The following is a 16361-nucleotide window of genomic DNA, read 5'->3' as shown; positions in this document are numbered from 1 at the left end:
TCGTCTGCTTCATGGGTAGTGACGAGCGGGCACCTTTCATCAAGGTAGCAAAGGCGTGGCACGATTCTTCAAATGCACATTGCTATATTGGTACACTGCTCCTAATCTCGAACTAAACGAAGGCAGGGCAGGGCAGGGCAGGGCAGGGCAGGGCAGGGCAGGGCAGGGCAGGGCGAGGCGAGGCAAGGCAAGGCAAGGCAAGGCAAGGCAAGGCAGGGCAGGGCAAGGCAAGGCAGGGCGAGGCAGGGCGAGGCAGCCGCGCAGGCATGCAGGCAGGATTTCAAATCCTCTATGCTTATTGCTGACATTCAAATCAAATCACAGATCGGCTGGCTACCTCTTGGATTTGTAAAAGAGATCTTTGTTGATTTGTTTTTCCTGCTATTGAAAACTATATATATACTTGGTAGTACTAACAGACCATGTTTCCATGATCCAATCTTGGTTGAGAATCTGGCAGCGACAGGGAAGCTGGAGCAGCAGCCCCTCGCAACATCCTCATTCAATCTTGCCTTCCTCCCTCCCTCCCCCTTCCCCTCCTCCTCCTCCTCATCCTCTCCCTCCTCCGCAAGGACCTTCTCATGGATGTACCTTCCTCATCACGCTAAGGCAACATTTAGCTCGAATCTTTGGAAGAGCCCATCAAGAGACAGCTCCAATTTCCCTCTTGGTCTCCTTGGAAACGAGTCGGAGTGGCAAATGAGGCTTTTGTTGCTCAGCGCTGTGCACGCAATGAGCCTGCGTGTGCTCTTTGCTGTGCTCGGATTGTGGTAAGTGTGCACCGACAACGTGCTAGGCTAAGCCCGCCGTGGGAACATTGATTGTCAAGGTTAGAAAATCCACAGCGCTGCATCTTGCTGTCTGCAATTACAGTGCAGGCACGAGAAGCGTGACAGAGTAAGTCCATGATTGGGACTCATTTGGTTGTTAAAGCCAAGGGTTGGCTTGGGTTTTTCCCCCCCCCCTTCATTTCTCTGTATCGTTGTGCATCATTACCGCTATGGCGCAAGTAAAATGTCATACGGTGGCAGTCTTCAGGATGACTAGAAAAGCACCTAAGGGAAGCAGGCTCCTACATCATGACAATGCAAGATATTGAAGTTGCAGCGCTTTGAAATCAACACGTCGTACAGATTTGGATTGAGATCTTTTCATTTCTCGCAGCGTGGCCCTTCAGCCCGGCAAACAAGAGGAGGAGGATTATGAGGACGTCGCCATCAATAAGACCTGGGTCCTATCGCCAAAGGTCTATGAAAGCGATGTGACCATGATACTTAATAAACTTCTGCAAGGCTATGACAACAAACTACGACCTGACATTGGGGGCAAGTACAATTCAATTTGGAGTCCCACAGCAGAAGCGTTGAGAAGAGTAGAACTTCAAATATTAGTGGTCGTTGAGAAATGCATAAACGCTTTCTGGTATGATTGAAAGAGATGCGTAAGATTCTGTCTGTTGATGCTCATTTCTTTAGTGAGGCCGACGGTGATCGAGACAGCCGTATACGTCAACAGCATTGGACCAGTCGACCCCATCAACATGGTGAGACGTTACTCAAACTGTCTGTCTGTCTGTCTGTCTGTCTGTCTGTCTGTCTGTCTGTCTGTCTGTCTGTCTGTCAGTCAGTGGTTGACTGCTCCGGCTTCATGGCTTTTCCAGGAATACACCATCGACATCTTTTTTGCTCAGACGTGGTATGACGGCAGACTCAAGTTCAACAGTTCAATGAAGCTCCTTATGCTCAACAGTAACATGGTAGGCAAAATCTGGATTCCCGACACATTCTTCAGAAATTCCAGGAAATCCGACGCCCACTGGATCACCACGCCAAACCGCCTGCTGAGGCTGTGGGGCAATGGCAGAGTGATGTACACGCTCAGGTAAGGAAAGACGCACAGAGAGAGAGCAAATGCTTGCAAAAACTCGATTTGTTGTTTGTGCTGCTTTAGTGTGTGTGTGTGTGCGCATTTGTATTTGTTCTACTGTAGGTGAGCACAATTTGATAGGGAAAACCACTGCTGAGACTTGCCTCTTCTCTGTCACAATTTTCTTTTTGTCAGGTTGACTATTAATGCAGAGTGTTACCTTAAGCTGCATAACTTTCCAATGGATGAGCACTCGTGTCCGCTGGAGTTTTCAAGCTGTAGGTGCTCCAGCGTCTCCCCCTCCCATCTCGGCTCTTGAGCTTGCCTGGCCGCCCAGCAGGGCTTCTGGCTGGGCTAGTTAGCGTACGGGCTAGGCCTGTCTTTTTGCCAGCCAAAAGATCCATTTGCTTCAAACTATCATTTGCCGCTCGAGCAAAGGAGAGAAGCTCTGACAGACGTGATGAATTATAGCCGTCTGATTCATGCTGTCGGTCTGTCTGTCTGTCTGTATGCCCGCCTGTCTGTCTGTCTGCCTATGTCTGTCTGTCTGTCTGTCTGTCTGTCTGTATGTATGCCCGCCTGCCTGTCTGTCTGCCTGCCTGCCTGCCTGTCTGTCTGTCGCCCTTCATTTGTATCTTGTGCTTCAGCCTCCCATGTCTTGGTAAAACGCAAAGACCATTCCATGTTTGCTGTATTGCAGTTCAAGTCGAATGGAGCAAATGAGCAGAAAATCACTTTTCCCAAACGTGTTTGCAGAAGAACCCAAAACTCGTCTTGTTCACTTCTGAGCACTATTGGCCTCACTGTTCCTGATTTGATTTTCAGTCATTATGCTCATTTGATCGAATTTGACCAGTATGAGCTTGTCAGTTGCCATGGCGAATGCTACATTTTGACTCGCGTCACACTACTCGCACAACTTCTGTCAGAGATTTGACTTCCTGTCGGATTCATCGTCTGTGTGTTCTGCGGCCGGGCCCGGCCGGGCCGGGCTCCTCTATAGACGGTTACCCCCGGACGGAGATTTTATACCGGTGGCAAAGACGAGCGGTGGAGGTGGCTGACCAGCGGTACTGGAGACTTTACCAGTTTGCATTTGTCGGAATGAGAAATACTTCTGACGTGGCGCACACCCAGTCGGGTAGGAAACCACTTGAGCTCTGTCTTTGCCTGCTTTCTTTCGCCTTTGAGTTCACAATTGTGTATTCCTTAGCAGAAACACGTTTCTACTTTGTCGTCAGGGGAATATGTCATCATGACCATCTTTTTTGACCTGAGTCGGAGAATGGGTTACTTCACCATCCAGACGTACATTCCGTGTAGCATGATAGTGGTCCTGTCCTGGGTCTCTTTCTGGATTAACAAGGATGCTGTCCCAGCTCGTACATCTTTAGGTTCGATAGCTTTTGTTCCCCAAGTATCGATGCGAAATATCAACGCTTTGCCGCTGGCACCGCTCGTGCTCCTAATACGTACATACAATGTGATCCGGCTTTCAGGAATCACCACCGTGCTTACCATGACCACCCTTAGCACCATCTCCAGAAAGTCTTTGCCCAAGGTGTCATATGTGACAGCCATGGACCTGTTTGTCTCCGTCTGCTTCATCTTCACCTTTGCCGCTCTGATGGAATATGGAACACTGCATTACTTCACCAGCAACAGACAGACCAAAAAGTCCAAAGCCAAAAACAACGCACACGTAAGTGGGGGGGGGGGAGAAAAAAAAAACCACACAATGAAATCAGAGGAGTTGTTCCGTTCATGCAACTTTTGTCGTCTCCCGAAAAACAGCAGAAGCCACCGAGTCTGGTCAATATCCGTCCCGGAGCGTCCTTGCTGCAAATGAACAACATCATGCACTATCACGACGACCAGGACGACTTTGCCTATGAATGTTTGGACGGAAAAGACTGCGCCACTTTCTTCTGCTGCTTTGATGACTGTCGCTCAGGTGCCTGGCGAGAAAACAGGATGCACGTGCGAGTGAGTAAGATCGATTCTTACTCACGAATCTTCTTCCCGACCGCTTTTGGCCTTTTTAATTTGGTTTATTGGATAGGCTATCTTTATCTATAAAAGCATAAAGCGGCCTCGGAGTTTTGTCCGGCCAAGCATTTGACAGGGAATGGGATACTCTGACAGTCGTCAAATGAGTCCTGTCCTATCAAACTGCCTCTTTTGATGATGACGACGACGACGACAAAATGAATCACGCCTGCTTGTCCCAGATTGGCTCTGCTTTCTTCTGGCTATTTCCTCCATCATGGCTAATGAAAACAAGAATGGCTCATACACACCGTGAAAGGCTGTCTGTTTTTCCTCTACATCAGAATATGGGTGTAAAGGCTGTCTGTTTTTCCTCTACATCAGAATATGGACTTTTGGGGGGGAGGAAGGACATTTGCATATGAAGGGACCCTTCATCTCATCACAAATGTCATTCCATATGTATGTACGTATGTGTTTATACAGCTGAAGCTCCGTTCTACGCGATTTATGGACTATATCATATTTTCAATGCACGATAAAGACCGTACAAAGCCAACTGACTAGCACGTCAACTTTAGCACCGGTGATTGGAGGATTCCCAAATTCCGCATACAATCGAGCTTTAGCTGTACACTGATCATCCCTCGTTTTTCGCAGGAAATATGTTCCAGAAGCACTGGTGAAAAACGACCACCTAAATAAATGATTTCGACATGTAAACAGCGTCATCTTGAAATTTCCACCACGTAGTGTTCCCTGTTGGCCGCTAGATGGCATGAGTCAATTGGGGAGTGGTTTTCCTTGGGTCCACCTTCAGACATTATGCACATGATGCTAGCTAGCCAGCGAGTCATAGTTGCGCACAACTCTTCTGTTGCATTGTGGTCCGGTAGACTTTTTAAATGCGACCTCAACCACACTCACTGTACCGACTCCTTGTGATGCGGCGGCCGCCCCCTGCGCTTCAACACTTTGCTCAGAGGCACGTCGTCTGGCGCAGATGTCAACAATCATGGCGAAGCTCAGAGACGCGGCAGAAATGCAGCATTTGGGGAAAGAGACTGCTGCGCTGAGTGACATCTGTCTGCTAGCCCCCATCTCTAGTGCCTTTCCACAAGCCAATGTTTTTTCTCAACCCATGTGAAATGATTCAAGCAAGCAAAAGATTCATTTGTCCAATTTATTGTTGTCCATACAATACAAGATGCACAGAACTAGATGGATAATGACGATCGTCCTGGAACCTTTTCCTGTCCATAACTTGGGCCTGGAGGTGTCAAATTGTTGCAACAACAGATTGAAAATGGCTGTTGGCGAAGACTCCATCTAGATCATATTGACTTGGAACGTCAGGCAGGCAGGCAGGCAGGCAGGCAGGCAGGCAGGCAAACTGTCCATTATTTCTTGTAGTCTTCCAGGTGAGCCAGGATCCATCCAGATGGCCCCAGGATGGCCACGGAGAACAAAGCCAATCCAACCATAGTTTCCTGGACGCCCAAACCAAAGTGAGTGTCACTAATGATACTTGAAAGCAGCAGACTGCGTTCATCAAACGCCACTTGTGACCTCGTCCGTCCGTCAAGGACAGCCTACGGCGTACGGCTGCAAGCTAACGCGGACGCAATGTCAGGCGAATCGTGAACTTACCACAGCGCCTATCTTTTCCTTGGCAGGTCGAGTGTTGATATTTGCCCTGAGACAAACACTGTGTCCACGCAGTGCGGGTGCAGCACGGCAAGAGATGGTTCGCAGAAGCCCAGACATGTTTCCTTGTTTGCTGTGATGACGGACGCGTCCTTTGGTTTGCAATGGAGCGAGCTTGTTGGCTGCGGTTTGGCTCTCACTGCTGATGTCACTTCCCTTCTTTGCCGCACCGGAACTCCCGATTGTTCTTCAGTGACGCCTACTGTCTGGGGGGACGATGGAAGCCAACGGAAACCATAGCATAGCTGAAGAGCACAAGACACTCAATGGCTTGTGCGCGCTGTAGCAACGTGGCTACGGAGCGGCCATCTTGGGGCAGAGTTAGTCCAGCCCCCCCCCCCTCCTGCATTCTATAGAGCGCGCACTTTAAAATAACTTGAAAACAACTGATTTTCACGCCACTTGTTTTGTTGTCAGAGATGTAGGTGTCTTACTGTGTACTTGGGAAAGCATCGAATTGGCTAGAAAACGTTCAGTATATTATTAAATGGCAATAGCTCTACACAAACAGACAGAACCAATCTTTACCATTTTCAAATCATATCTAAAGTAAACAATTTTTTTCTTCTTACAGTTGAGTTACAGCAGTTCAAATTCAACACGCTGACACATAATAAACAAAAGTGTGAAAGCAGCAACCGGCATTTAATACGATCAAATCAGGCAAAACACGAAAATGAGGGGGGGGGGGGGGGGAAATCCAGATGTCAGGAAAGAAGACCTTTACACCAAAAGAAGGCCAGTATATATGCATTTGTTTTCCTTTTCCGCATCTGTACCATTGTTATTTTGTGCTGTGTACCTTGAACACGTTTTGGGCATTTGTGTCAAGCTTTGTGACTAAGGCCTGATTTGCAAGAAAATTCCACGTGAGCCGTAATCGTCTCAAGCGGAACCCTGCCGCCCGTGATTGGAACAAATTGCCGAGCGTTACTTGGCAACTAGGGAACCGTGGCATGTACTAATCCTCATCCTTGTACACGCACCTCCCCTCATGACAATACAACTAGCAGATTTGAGCAACCTTCTGGAATTTGGAGACCTCTTCATAAGTGTATTTTCTTTTTTTCTGTTCTTACCTTACTTTGTGAGTGACATTTCCTGGAATGGGAATTGACTCTGGGCTCAATGCCTCAAATGACACACCTTATGGAGGAAAAAGTTCTTTTTCCCAGCTGGAGCACAATATAGTGGCCGCATATCTCATAACTGCAGGTACAAACACTTTAGTATGGACTTTAGGACTTTTGGCATGTATATTCTTCATACTCTTGTTCATGTTTTGTGGGATTGATGAAATGATGATCTTCAGTCATTTTTTTTTTTTCCCAAACTTGTGTTTTCTGCTTTACGTCATGCAACACTAAGGCAAATCATAGCGATATCATAATAGTAGAGTGAACTGAATATAGGCTTCAATGTCAGCGAAGGCAATGAAATGCAATGTATCTTTTCATCGTTCCTCTTTCCAGGCATCATCAGTCTGTTGAGCAACATTGTCGTCCTTCTAATGTTTGTGAAGTTTAAAGAGCTCCGCACTGCTACCAACTTTATTATCATCAACCTGGCATTTACTGACATTGGAGTAGCAGGCATTGGGTACCCCATGTCGGCTGCCTCTGATATCCATGGAAGCTGGAAATTTGGCTACACTGGTTGTCAGGTGGGTGGCACACACACACACACACGTACATACATATTGTAGATGCTGACGTGACTTCTGTGACTCCTTCTGTCTGTTAAAAAAGACAAAAACAACTGTGTCCGCTTAACCGTTAACTCATTTCTCAAAACCAAGCGAGTAATATCGAAAAAGTTATCCGTGATTATTGTATTACTGTACCAGTCATCATTTCATTATCTTGAGTCGCATGAGATTTTTGTTTTTCTTTTCCTCTCTCTTTGTTCCGTTCGGGCACCTAATACTCATCCATCTAGCTGGGGCAAGCCGCTTCATTATACTGTAAGGCAGTGCCTCTCAATAATTGTCCGCGTCTGTTTGTCTGAAAAAAGCCAATGTCGCCTACAATTCCAGTTTATCCTCGTACAAAAACAAGCATGGAGGTCATAGCCTGCCTGATCCAATTGTGTTTGTTTTCAGATTTATGCAGCTCTCAACATTTTCTTTGGCATGGCTAGCATCGGCCTGTTGACTGTGGTGGCCATCGACCGATACCTCACAATTTGCAGGCCGGACATAGGTACCAACCGCTACATTTTCAGTGTGAGCGAGTACTTTTTGCGAAAGCCCACAGACTATGCGTCGCCGGCCGAGAAGTAGACGCAATCGATCGATCAATCACAAGCAAGCAATCATCTCGCCTTTGTGTCTTCAGGGCAGAAAATGACAGTGCGTTCGTACAATCTCCTTATCCTGGCGGCGTGGCTTAATGCTTTGTTCTGGTCCATCATGCCTATCGTGGGCTGGGCTGGCTATGCCCCAGATCCAACTGGAGCTACATGCACCATTAATTGGCGGCACAATGACGCGTGAGTTGTTTGCATGATTATTTCCTCCCAGCCGTACAACCACTTTGTGTTTTTGCTCCACAGATCCTTCGTTTCTTACACCATGACGGTGATTGCTGTCAACTTTGTGCTCCCGCTGTCCGTCATGTTGTACTGCTATTACAACGTGTCTGCCACAGTCAGCAGATACAAAGCGAGCGACCGCCTAGACAATATGAATGTCGATTGGTCGGATCAGATGGATGTCACAAAGGTTGAAAGACGATTGCTCTTCTTGCTGTGTGTAATCCGAAAAAGTTTTCATCACATGCGCGTCATTTGTGTCACGTTGCAGATGTCTATCGTGATGATCGTAATGTTCCTTGTGGCCTGGTCTCCGTACTCCGTGGTGTGTCTTTGGGCATCTTTTGGTGAGCCCAGAACAATTCCCGCACCCATGGCGATCATCGCGCCTCTCTTTGCCAAGTCCTCCACCTTTTACAATCCCTGCATTTATGTCATTGCTAACAAAAAGTAAGTTTTCCCTCCATGATGTGCCTTTTTTCCACCAATGGGGGTTAGTTAACTTGAGCTTCCTTCCTTCCGTCCTTCCTTCCTTCCTTCCTTCCTTCCTTCCTTCCTTCCTTCCTTCCTTCCTTCCTTCCTTCCTTCCTTCCTTCCTTCCTTCCTTCCTCCCTCCCTCCCTCCCTCCCTCCCTCCCTCCCTCCCTCCCTCCACGCAGGTTCCGAAGAGCCATCGTTGGCATGATCCGCTGTCAAACCAGACAAAGAATCACCATCAATACTCAGGTTCCTATGACAAGTTCTCAACAACATCTGGCTCAGTGAGATGGCTGCTTCAGGACCGCTTCACAACGTGGTAGAGCCGAAATCCAGTTTAGGGCATGACTAGTGAAATGTATCAGTGGCACAGGATGAGTCACTATCGGTGATTACTACTGTTGAAATTAGAGAGCGGGTGTAAACTTTGGACAGACCAAACCAGACCAGGCAAGCAAGTGTGACAATGTCATGATTATTTTGGATGGCACTTGCACTCCAGAGAAACATGGACCCATGTCATTTGTCATTTTCATCACTCTCTGGACATAAATACAGACAAAGAACCTGTGAATTCAAAATCATGCTGCATAAATGATGGTCTGAAATCATCTGGATTTTTTCATTGAATTTTCAAAAGATGTTGACTTCTCTGAAATGTGTCACTGAGTTAGTCAACATTGCTATAGAGCCACGCTGTAATCTCCTCCTCATTGGTCTGGATCCACCGGATGTTGTTTTTGACCGTTTCCAGCGCCTGCTGCCTCGGCATCTCCCCAGCACCAGCGTTGGGATTCAGACGGAAGAAATGCTCCATCTGCAAGAGCGACCACAGGCACACACACACTCACAGTCTGTCCCTGCTTCTGTTCCATGAACTGGCTCATGGAGCAAATTTGACGTTTGATTTGTTTGAGGGGAAAAAAAGTCAAAGCCTTCTAGTCCAAAGCAATGTAGCTGCATTTGTTGCTGTTGCAAACATTCCTAACCTTCCACAGTTGTAGCTCTGTGTTGTAATCGGCGGAGATGCGATTCAAAAGGCGGCCGAGGTTCCTATCGTTGATGGTGTATCTGGAGAAGAAAATGGCTCATCACCAGAATACAGGTCACGTGCTCACAAGAGCGGTTTGATAACAAGCGTAACGAGTGTCCCGCGGCCGTGCTGCAGGCGGCCAACTTGGCCTCCCTCGGCCCGTGCCATCACCTGCTCCCGCTTGTTACATACCTGCTGCATTCCAACCCTGCCTGATGCCTGCCTGTGTCTTTGTTCTCCTAGCCACCTTCCCTTCCCTTCCCTTCCCTTCCCTTCCCTTCCCTTCCCTTCCCTTCCCTTCCCTTCCCTTCCCTTCCCTTCCCTTCCCTTCCCTTCCCTTCCCTTCCCTTCCCTTCCCTTCCCTTCCCTTCCCTTCCCTTCCCTTCCCTTCCCTTCCCTTCCCTTCCCTTCCCTTCCCTTCCCTTCCCTTCCCTTCCCTTCCCTTCCCTTCCCTTCCCTTCCCTTCCCTTCCCTTCCCTTCCCTTCCCTTCCCTTCCCTTCCCTTCCCTTCCCTTCCCTTCCCTTCCCTTCCCTTCCCTTCCCTTCCCTTCCCTTCCCTTCCCTTCCCTTCCCTTCCCTTCCCTTCCCTTCCCTTCCCTTCCCTTCCCTTCCCTTCCCTTCCCTTCCCTTCCCTTCCCTTCCCTTCCCTTCCCTTCCCTTCCCTTCCCTTCCCTTCCCTTCCCTTCCCTTCCCTTCCCTTCCCTTCCCTTCCCTTCCCTTCCCTTCCCTTCCCTTCCCTTCCCTTCCCTTCCCTTCCCTTCCCTTCCCTTCCCTTCCCTTCCCTTCCCTTCCCTTCCCTTCCCTTCCCTTCCCTTCCCTTCCCTTCCCTTCCCTTCCCTTCCCTTCCCTTCAAGCTGCTCCATACGTTTGTGGGCTATTGTGCGCTGTGCAATGAAATGTCACCTGATCACCTGATCCTTGGCTTCTTGTGTACAACAGCATATTCAGAGGAAAAGGAGCACAAATGCAAATGAGCATCTAGTATGGCTTTTTCTGGAACAATGAAACCATTCTGGTGAGTCTTTTATCACTTGTCAACACTGACTTGTCCACTTTTAATCTTTATGAGCAATGTGCATTGGTGGTGTGAACTGTTACTGTTTAACACTTTTTCTTATCTAGCCAAGGTTTACTGCATCCCGCTCGGCGGATGAAGGACGTTATTTTGCTGCCAAATGTTGAGGTCATGGAGAGATAAATAGAAGGCCGTTGGCATTGTACACAGCCAATAAAAAATGGTGCCGCTAAAATGTAAGATTGTGTCGTCGCAAATCTAAACAATAAGTTGGCTTGGGCTTTTGATGCTACGTGCCGATACTGACCTGTTAACAAGGTATTGCCAGTTGAGGGTGGCCCAGTCCCAGGCCATGCTCTGACCCACTGGGTTGTAGGACACGTATGTCACCAGAGTAAACAGATCCTGGCTCCTCACCACATTCTGGTCTTTGGAGGCTTCCAGGAGCCTGTTTGTTGAAAAGAATGGCTGTTCTTTGCTTTGGCTTTGCTTTGGCTTTGCTTTGGCTTTGCTTTGGCTTTGCTTTGGCTTTGCTTTGGCTTGCATTGCATTGCCTCGCATTGCCTCGCATTGCCTTGCATTTGTTGTGGACGATACTATTTCTCTTACCTCCAAAGAAGCGTTATGTCCTGAACCGACGCCAGCCCATACAGCAACTTGTCCTTCTCCTGAGCCAAGGAGGTGTTTTGATAGCGCTCAAACATGATGTTCCACTTTGCTTCGTTGCCAGAATTCTTCATGCCGTAACGATAGACGAGCAACCTCAGGTTCACGGCGACGTTGCTGGAAAATCAAATCCCCTTTTTAGTCGCGACAAACTGAACAGATCGATACGGGGGGTCACAATGTCGCGACCGCAGCATGTCAACACGTTGGAAATGAAAAGAATGACAAACCTGAGACTTCCATCGATCCATCGGTCAAAAATGTCGGATGCGTTGTTGAGCGTCTCCTGATCTCCCATTTGACAAGCAATGCCGAGCACAGTCTCCCGCAGTAACCTGAGACAAATAGCAAGCCGACATCAATGACTCGGTGCATCAAAAGCAAACAAACACAAAAACACTGAGCTTGCCAAACCTCTCTGCCTGTGTTCCCTCATCTTTCCATCCAAGACGAGATGAGATGTTTTTGACATGATGACGGAACAGTTTCTGCGGGGACAAACATGAGCGTCAGTCAGGATGGGAACAGTAAACGTGCGAGAGCCGCTCTACAGTATGTAACGTTTGATTTGTCCATGCTGCCCGTACGTTGGTGAAAAGCCACGCGTGGCGTTATTGTCACCGATGACTTTCGGGTCTTCCCATTTGTTGTTGATTGCAATTACTATTACAAAGGCTCCCACCCCACTTTAAGCGTCTTTGGGTTTTTGAAAAGCGCTATCCAAATGGAATGAATTATTATTATCATTATTACTTGCCACGTCAATCAAGCTTTTGCTCTTCTCGGCCAAATGAGATCAAAAGGACCTACCTGAAACTTTGGATAGAGAGCAGGATTGTCTGCCAGCATGTCCCGAACGTAGGCAATGGAGGCGGCCACCCGTTGCCATACGATGTAGTCCCTCTCATTTGGGAGATACATGGTGAGATTGAAGGCGTGGCCATAATCCATCAAGTCTGCCCTGAACAATCAGTTCAAATCAACATTCGACTCTGTATGCCCTTGAAATACGTATCGTCAAGGTGTCGCTGGCGTATTGTTTTGTCTCCTACTTGACCTTGCTAGCGCAAACACATCGTCAATGTAGCTTGTGCGATCAGCTGCGTCAAACTCCTGTTTGAGAACCAAGAAAAGTTGGCACAAAAGCCACAAGTGGTCACAAACGGTCCGAGCGGAGTCCCAGTGTACCAAGTGGTTGGTTTGGAGTTGACGGCTAATCTCGTTCCACATCCGATCTTCGTGGTTGACTCGGTAGAATCCCATATGATGGTTGTTGATCTTCAACAGGCCGTCGACTGAAGGCGAGTAGTCCTTTAGAACGAGTTCTGGAAAACATCAGCCGAAACAAACCTTTGGGTGAATTGAAACGTTGCTTCCCAAACTGTAGGAATGATGAGGAATGAGGGAAAGACAGCAAGCTACCTGCGCTACTCCTGTAGAACATGGCCGTCACGTTCTTATTGCTCTTCACAGAGTGCCACTTGATGGGTATCGTCCATTTGTATCTGTGGGGGGAAAATAGCCACAAATGAGATACTACCTATTGCCTCTAGTCAAAGTCTAGTCTCCATCTTCCCCATTCAGAACAAGAGACTTGACGTCCAGGCTCTGGGAATGAGCATGTTTGACATTGTTGTGATTGGACATCCTCTTTCTCTCCCTGACCCAAGTTGACCATTGTTGTGTGTGTTTTTCTTACCCGAGGGGCGAAGGCGGTTGGCTAGCGTCGGCGTTAGGGTCCAGGAGGAAACGTTTTTGGCTCAATTTGGCCACCTCTGCCACCTGTGTCAGGTCCAGCACCGGATAACCCATCTGCTTGGTCCACGTGTCCATGACCTCTCCGACCGGCAAGCCGCTCACCTATCCGGAGCAAAATGTCCTTTGCTTAACCGTGGGATGGATGGATGGATGGATGGATGGATGGATGGGGTTCGAGCGACCGAGACGGAGGGACTCGACGCACATCTGCCAAAGATGCCCAAAAGTTGCTGGTTTTTGCATTCTTGAAGTAGTAATCTTTTAAATATTTCTGCAAAGACACACAAAGCTTCGGTCAGATTCAACATTGAATTTGACAAAGGTCCGGGCCTAACCTGACAGCCAGCCCTGAACTTCTCTTTCCCCATCCAGTCCTCCAGCATGCGGAGAATCGATGCTCCCTAAGGAAAAGAAAGAAAGAAAGAAAAGCGGCGGATGGCGCCATCTTCAAGGTGATGCAACGCTTTTCCTTGCTCGGACCTTGCTGTATGAGATGGCGTCAAAGACAGAGGTGATTTCCGCGGGGGACGCCACCTCGACAATAATCGGGTGGGAGGACAGGAGGGCGTCGTTCACCATGACGGGAAGCACGTCGCTGATGATCATAATGTCCCGCTGTGTAGGAGACAGCACTCAGTGCATTGAGCTCTTAAAAGTGGCCTTTTTCATTTTGGGTTTGGCTGCCCGGTTACCATGCCCCAGCTAGGCTCTGCTTCCTCCACGCCGATGTACTCGAAAAAACTGGCAAAGCCTTCGTTGAGCCACAGATCATCCCACCAATCCATCGTCACAATATTTCCAAACCACTGCAATCAGACATTTCTCCAAACTCATGTTCTTTATTCGACGTTAGCAAGGAAGCAAGCAAGCAAACAAGCAAGCAAGCAAGCAAACAAGCAGTGCTCGGACTCGGACTCATGGCCAAGAGGCCGGACTCGGACTCGGTGCAAAAATCCGACCGAGTCCACAACCCTGACAAGCACAAATTTGCCCGTCCTTAGCCCTGGGGGGACAAACATTGGCCTTGTCCTTCTCTTAACTGACTGCTCAGTCCATAAATTTTTACGGACCGTGGAGCGTGACTAGTTATCTGCTTATCTGAGCAAGCAATATTCAAAGCTAAGATAAGAATAGAGTCTGTCATCGTCTCAAACAAATCCTTGATGATAAGAGGAGTCACAACAATAGCAAAAGATGCCAATCATTTGTGGAGAACTCTGGTCAATGGAGGCCTCAAATAGAGCAGAGTGTCTTTGGTCTCGGTTTGAGACCAAGCACGGCTCGCTTACCTGATGAACCAGCTCGTGGGCAATCACGCTGGCAACTCTCTGCTTATTGTAGGAGGACGATTGGTTGGCATCGTACAGCAAGTTGGTCTCCCTGTAGGTGATGAGGCCCCAGTTCTCCATTGCCCCGGTGCCAAAGTCAGGGATGGCTATCTTGTCTACAAAACACAAGCGCACATTCCCACATCCGTACTGCACGGCACGGCACGGCACGGCACGGCACGGCAGGCGCGCGCACGACAAATGTTACCCAATTTGGGGAGGGAGTAGGTCATATTGAAGTAGTCCTCAAAGTAATCAAAAATGATTTTGGTGGTGTCCGCTGCGTACCTTGCAGTGGACACTTGACTGGGCTGCGTGTAGATTCTCAACTAGGAAGGCAAAGAAAACGCATTCCGGAGGGAGTCCAATCCGTCAAGTGTAACGCCACAACGGTCAATGAACTCACTGGAATTCCTCGGGCAGATTTTCTTTCCACATGAGCGAATTGGTGCACGGCAAAACATACTAAATAGGTGCTCATTGGAACGGACTTCTGGAACGAGCTCCTCATTCTATTGCCCGGCAGAGGTTCAGGGGCGCTCTGAGCAGAAATGGATCATCGTAAGCGGCAAAATTCATTCCGGAGGGAAGAAGGCATGAAAGGGGATGAACGTTGGAATCAGGCCTCTTTCAAATGTACTACTTGCTTGGCCGTCTGGCTCCAGCGGAAAGCGAACGATCACCCGCTGCCAACTGGCCAACACAGAACCTGCGCGTGCGCATTGCTTCACGTGCTCGCTGATGGCACACGCTTGATGCTTTTTGGGAACGCGCAAAAGAAATAGTTGGCACATTTTGTCCGTCGAACTTGAGCGCCTACCTCCAGCGGCATGTTGGACAGAGCGCCGTACGTTGCGTCGTGAATGATGGAGATTTTATAGGTGGCCTTTTTGTTGGGTTCGTCAAAGCAGGGAAACGATTTGCGGGCGTCCGTTGGCTCGTGATCGGTGGCGGCAATCTTTCTAATGGAATACAGGCAGGCAAACGGTCAAGCCGGCTTATGCACTTGGAGCAGGGAAACCGTTTGCGGGCGTCCCTTGGCTCGTGATGGGTGGCGGCAATCTTTCTAATGGAATACATGCAGGCACAGGGTCAAGCCGTCTAACAGAACACATGCAGGCAAAGGGTCAAGACAGCTTACGCATTTTTCCGCCATTTCCAAGACTTTGTGCCTGCCACGATGCTTCGAAACGTACCTGCTGACTCCTGCCTCATCTGTGTACAGGACTCTGTAAAATCCCACCAGAGAGCCGTTGAGCCAGCCTTGGAAATCCAAAGTGAGCACGTAGACTTCCCCCGGGCCGGTGACGGGCAGCTCCCGGCTGGCCTCCACCACCACGTACTCCTGCGGCTTATATTGGAAGCAACGCTTCACGGGCACATCCTCGTGTCCTCCCTGGCCATCCAGCAGCTTCAGCCTGGGCTGCTCTCTGACAAAGGTCTCTCTGATGTGGAGCCACAGGTGGCGGGTGGGCCTGTCCACTTGCACTCGGATATCCACCGTGCCCGTGTAAGTATCGTGGAGCAGGTCCGGTTCCAGCAGCAGGTCGTAATGGAGCGGTTTGACAAAGTCGGGCAGACGGAAATTCTTCCAATCGCCGCTGCTGTCGGCGGAAGGCAGGCAGGGCCCCCCGCTGGGTTGCGGCGGCGGCGACGACGACGTGGCCTCCGCCGTAGGGGCCGGAGTAGACTGCGCGCCGGTGGTGTCGGAGCGAGAGAGGCCCACCCCGAGCCCCAGCGCCAAAGAGCAGACGGCTACCGTGGTACAAATAATGACCACGTGCTTGCCACGGATACAGTAACGCCGCTTCTCCAGCTCCAAATCCATGGCGCCGCTCGGCATCCCGCTCTCAAATGTTCAAGTTGTAGATGTGGGGCTGGCCTCTAAGGAGTGGCTGGCGAGAGGCAAGTGAGGGAAGGGAAAGAATCCCAGCGTGCCGTGCCGCGCCGTTCCGTGCCTGCCAAGACACTCTGGTCGTGGCGCTCGCTAA

General features: G+C 49.2%; 4 protein-coding genes across 11 annotated transcripts; 2 read left to right on the top strand and 2 right to left on the bottom strand.

Moving 5' to 3' along the window:
* Positions 1-232: 232 nt before the first annotated feature.
* gabrg1 (gamma-aminobutyric acid type A receptor subunit gamma1) lies at positions 233-4578 on the top strand. Of its 7 annotated transcripts, none has more exons than XM_061300695.1 (11): positions 233-770; positions 1165-1325; positions 1476-1543; positions 1661-1881; positions 2062-2144; positions 2870-3007; positions 3108-3260; positions 3366-3568; positions 3664-3852; positions 4098-4174; positions 4215-4578. In XM_061300695.1, the coding sequence occupies exons 1-11, from the start codon at positions 292-294 to the stop codon at positions 4420-4422; spliced, it is 1980 nt and encodes a 659-aa protein (XP_061156679.1). In that variant the 5' UTR covers positions 233-291; the 3' UTR covers positions 4423-4578. The 7 variants fall into 7 exon arrangements, with proteins under 7 accessions (XP_061156679.1, XP_061156683.1, XP_061156678.1 ...); XM_061300694.1 differs by having other exon boundaries at positions 238-770; positions 3661-3852; XM_061300700.1 differs by lacking the exon at positions 4098-4174 and having other exon boundaries at positions 238-770; positions 3661-3852; positions 4516-4578.
* A 446-nt stretch (positions 4579-5024) lies between these two features.
* LOC133168960 (cytochrome c oxidase subunit 8A, mitochondrial) lies at positions 5025-5744 on the bottom strand. Its single transcript, XM_061300712.1, has 2 exons — positions 5506-5744; positions 5025-5345 (listed from the first exon to the last, which is right to left on the bottom strand). Exons 1-2 carry the CDS (start codon positions 5620-5622, stop codon positions 5256-5258), a joined length of 207 nt encoding a protein of 68 aa, XP_061156696.1. The 5' UTR covers positions 5623-5744; the 3' UTR covers positions 5025-5255.
* Positions 5745-5823: 79 nt separating this feature from the next.
* On the top strand, positions 5824-9178 carry rrh (retinal pigment epithelium-derived rhodopsin homolog). 2 transcript variants are annotated; one of them, XM_061300709.1, is made up of 7 exons: positions 5824-6300; positions 7035-7225; positions 7664-7763; positions 7899-8052; positions 8116-8284; positions 8366-8544; positions 8753-9178. In XM_061300709.1, the coding sequence occupies exons 1-7, from the start codon at positions 6267-6269 to the stop codon at positions 8856-8858; spliced, it is 933 nt and encodes a 310-aa protein (XP_061156693.1). In that variant the 5' UTR covers positions 5824-6266; the 3' UTR covers positions 8859-9178. The 2 variants fall into 2 exon arrangements, with proteins under 2 accessions (XP_061156693.1, XP_061156692.1); XM_061300708.1 differs by having other exon boundaries at positions 5824-6777.
* Positions 9026-16356, bottom strand: enpep (glutamyl aminopeptidase). The gene is made up of 20 exons (XM_061300687.1): positions 15567-16356; positions 15191-15332; positions 14777-14911; positions 14579-14699; positions 14332-14486; positions 13735-13848; positions 13523-13657; positions 13378-13443; positions 13248-13313; positions 12984-13144; positions 12707-12789; positions 12473-12609; positions 12342-12397; positions 12095-12245; positions 11699-11772; positions 11515-11619; positions 11228-11401; positions 10926-11066; positions 9560-9641; positions 9026-9387 (listed from the first exon to the last, which is right to left on the bottom strand). Exons 1-20 carry the CDS (start codon positions 16211-16213, stop codon positions 9241-9243), a joined length of 2892 nt encoding a protein of 963 aa, XP_061156671.1. The 5' UTR covers positions 16214-16356; the 3' UTR covers positions 9026-9240.
* Between the last annotated feature and the right edge of the window lie 5 nt (positions 16357-16361).

The sequence above is a fragment of the Syngnathus typhle genome, linkage group LG16 (genome assembly GCF_033458585.1).
Source record: "Syngnathus typhle isolate RoL2023-S1 ecotype Sweden linkage group LG16, RoL_Styp_1.0, whole genome shotgun sequence".
In the NCBI taxonomy this organism is placed as follows: domain Eukaryota; kingdom Metazoa; phylum Chordata; class Actinopteri; order Syngnathiformes; family Syngnathidae; genus Syngnathus; species Syngnathus typhle.
This window is presented reverse-complemented; position numbering and strand designations above follow the sequence as displayed.

Excerpts from the sequence above, each read along its gene's own strand:
- gabrg1 (XM_061300694.1), top strand. The coding sequence starts at position 292 with ATGCTTATTGCTGACATTCAAATCAAATCACAGATCGGCTGGCTACCT. Across the intron at positions 771-1,164 it reads TTTGCTGTGCTCGGATTGTG|CGTGGCCCTTCAGCCCGGCA; the intron begins GTAAGTGTGCAC and ends CATTTCTCGCAG. Across the intron at positions 2,145-2,869 it reads TCCGCTGGAGTTTTCAAGCT|ACGGTTACCCCCGGACGGAG; the intron begins GTAGGTGCTCCA and ends GCTCCTCTATAG.
- LOC133168960 (XM_061300712.1), bottom strand. The coding sequence starts at position 5,622 with ATGTCTGGGCTTCTGCGAACCATCTCTTGCCGTGCTGCACCCGCACTG. Across the intron at positions 5,346-5,505 it reads AGGAAAAGATAGGCGCTGTG|GAAACTATGGTTGGATTGGC; the intron begins GTAAGTTCACGA and ends TTGGGCGTCCAG.
- rrh (XM_061300708.1), top strand. The coding sequence starts at position 6,669 with ATGGGAATTGACTCTGGGCTCAATGCCTCAAATGACACACCTTATGGA. Across the intron at positions 8,053-8,115 it reads AATTGGCGGCACAATGACGC|ATCCTTCGTTTCTTACACCA; the intron begins GTGAGTTGTTTG and ends TTTGCTCCACAG. Across the intron at positions 8,285-8,365 it reads ATCAGATGGATGTCACAAAG|ATGTCTATCGTGATGATCGT; the intron begins GTTGAAAGACGA and ends GTCACGTTGCAG.
- enpep (XM_061300687.1), bottom strand. The coding sequence starts at position 16,213 with ATGCCGAGCGGCGCCATGGATTTGGAGCTGGAGAAGCGGCGTTACTGT. Across the intron at positions 12,610-12,706 it reads GTTCTACAGGAGTAGCGCAG|AACTCGTTCTAAAGGACTAC; the intron begins GTAGCTTGCTGT and ends GATGTTTTCCAG. Across the intron at positions 12,398-12,472 it reads AACTCCAAACCAACCACTTG|GAGTTTGACGCAGCTGATCG; the intron begins GTACACTGGGAC and ends GTTCTCAAACAG.